The sequence below is a fragment of the Taurulus bubalis genome (assembly GCF_910589615.1).
Source record: "Taurulus bubalis genome assembly, chromosome: 11".
Taxonomy (NCBI): Eukaryota; Metazoa; Chordata; class Actinopteri; order Perciformes; family Cottidae; genus Taurulus; species Taurulus bubalis.
The window spans coordinates 13380273-13382520 of record NC_136599.1 but is presented as its reverse complement, the minus strand read 5'-3'; the positions used below and the strand labels follow the sequence as shown (position 1 = coordinate 13382520).

Sequence of the window (2248 nt, the reverse complement as noted above, 5' to 3'; positions counted from 1 at the left end):
AATGTTGACATACAACCCTGAACGTGAACATTTCTACAGCTGTCTGTTATTTACAAAGTGTAATTTTCAAATTAGACACAAAAGAGGTAAGTACAGTACATTCTGGATATCCTTATAAAACTTGCTTTTACGTACAAATATTGTATCTCATTGATTCCATTAGACCATTATTGAGAGCAATCATAACAGTTAATTTCCTTCATATTCTCATTTCTCTTTAATGTTCCTTTCGTACTTTGTGGCAACGTCTCTAACTCTAAATTATGTGCAGTTCTGTCCCTTTGTCGGTCTGCCAGACGCCGTTGGCTTTGTTGAGTGAGGTGTTGCTCCCCTCTTTGGTACCTGTATCAGTCTTCATGGCTTGCTCAACAGCATCTGCCAAAGGCAACTTGTCCTCTGCTTCCGTTTCTCTGTGATAGAAGTAGTTGAAGTTGGAAACAATGACGGGAACAGGCAATGCAATGGTCAGCACACCTGCGATGGCACACAAGGTGCCGACCATTTTCCCCCCCATGGTGATGGGACACATGTCCCCGTAGCCTACAGTAGTCATCGTAACCACAGCCCACCAGAAGCCATCAGGTATGCTGACAAACTGTGTGTTAGGCTCATCTACCTCAGCAAAGTAGATAGCACTGGAGAAGAGGATGACTCCGATGAAGAGGAAGAAGATTAACAAGCCGAGCTCACGCATGCTGGCTTTCAGAGTCTGTCCCAGGATCTGCAGCCCCTTGGAGTGGCGTGAGAGTTTGAATATACGAAACACCCTGACCAGACGGATGATACGCAGGATGGCCAAAGACATGTTCTGTCCCGAGTTCTCCTGTGGCGTTGAGACCATTTCTGTAACCACGGTAACAAAATAAGGGATTATGGATATAATGTCAATGATGTTCATGAGGTTGTTGAAAAATTCCTTTTTGCTAGGACAGACCCAAAATCTTACACAAAGCTCAAAGAAGAACCAAGCAATGCAGGCAGACTCAATGACGAAGAAGGGATCAGAGAAAGTTGTGGGCTTTACACCAGATGGAGCCACAGAACTCTGAAACGTAGATTGGTTGAAAGGCTGGAACGCTGTGGGCACAATTGGGTCAGATTCATCTCTGAATTCTGGCAGCGTTTCCATGCAGAAAATAATGATAGATATGACAATAACAAAAACCGACACCAGTGCTACACCTCTGGCTGCATTTGAGCTCTCTGGGTACTCAAACAGCAACCATAATTGCCTGTACACATCATTATTAGGTAGCGGGATCTCAACATCCTTTATGAATCCTTCATCTTCTCTGAACTGCTCCATGGCCTCGATTCCAAGCTCGTAGAACAGAATTTCATCTGCAAACACATCCAGGGGAACGTTAGCCGGACGTCGGATCTTACCCCCTGACTGGTAATAATACAAGATGCCGTCAAAGCTTGGTCGGTTCCGATCAAAGAAGTACTCGTTCCTCATTGGATCAAAGTAGTCCATCCTCTTTGAAGGATCACCGAGCAGCGTCTCAGGAAACTGGTCCAAAGTTTTGAGCTGTGTCTCAAAACGAAGACCGGCGATGTTGATGATGACTTTCTGGTCTCCGTCATCCAGCCCTTTTTTATCTACAAACAGATCTTCGCAGCACTCTTTTGCAAGCCGGCTGAAGATCGTCTCACTCTCCTTAGTGCCCTCACTGTTTAGCAGCAATTTCCAGTTTGAGATCATACTGGCGCAGCTACTAGGCCCATGTCTGCTTAGAGTTGGCATGTTTGGGGACTGAGGTACTCCCAGTGTCTGTGTTTGTGGAATGGGCATAGATGAGGTGGATTCCCAAATGCAGGAGTGGCCGGGTTTATAGGAAAGCTGAGAGGATCGCCTACGGTAGTTGCTGCCGGGGCTGCTGTGCTCTGGAGGCATGTCCACTGTGAGAGCTGTGGTCTCATCAGCATAGGAGTCCATCTCATCCTCAAAGCTGCCGTTAAGATCATCCAGGCGATCAAAGTCTACCAGGGCCACGTCCATGGCTGCAGTTCAGCCAGTGCAAAGCCTTGGTACCCCGGGATAACACAATCATTCAAACACACACACAAACACACACACACACACACACACACACACACACACACACACACACACACACACACACACACAAACACACAGATGGACAGATGGGAGGCTCAGTCACCAGAATCAGCAGCAGGGTACTAGAGCTCTTCGGCGAAGCACTTAAAGTCACAGGAAAATGTTAAACACCTGTAGAGTGAGAGA

At 46.6% G+C, this 2248-nt stretch overlaps 1 protein-coding gene across 1 annotated transcript; it reads right to left on the bottom strand.

Annotated features, from left to right (window-relative positions):
* Nucleotides 1-256: 256 nt before the first annotated feature.
* kcna10a (potassium voltage-gated channel, shaker-related subfamily, member 10a) lies at nt 257-2002 on the bottom strand (the record flags this gene model as incomplete). The annotated part of the gene is made up of 1 exon (XM_079225802.1): nt 257-2002. One exon carries the CDS (start codon nt 2000-2002, stop codon nt 257-259), a length of 1746 nt encoding a protein of 581 aa, XP_079081928.1.
* Between the last annotated feature and the right edge of the window lie 246 nt (nt 2003-2248).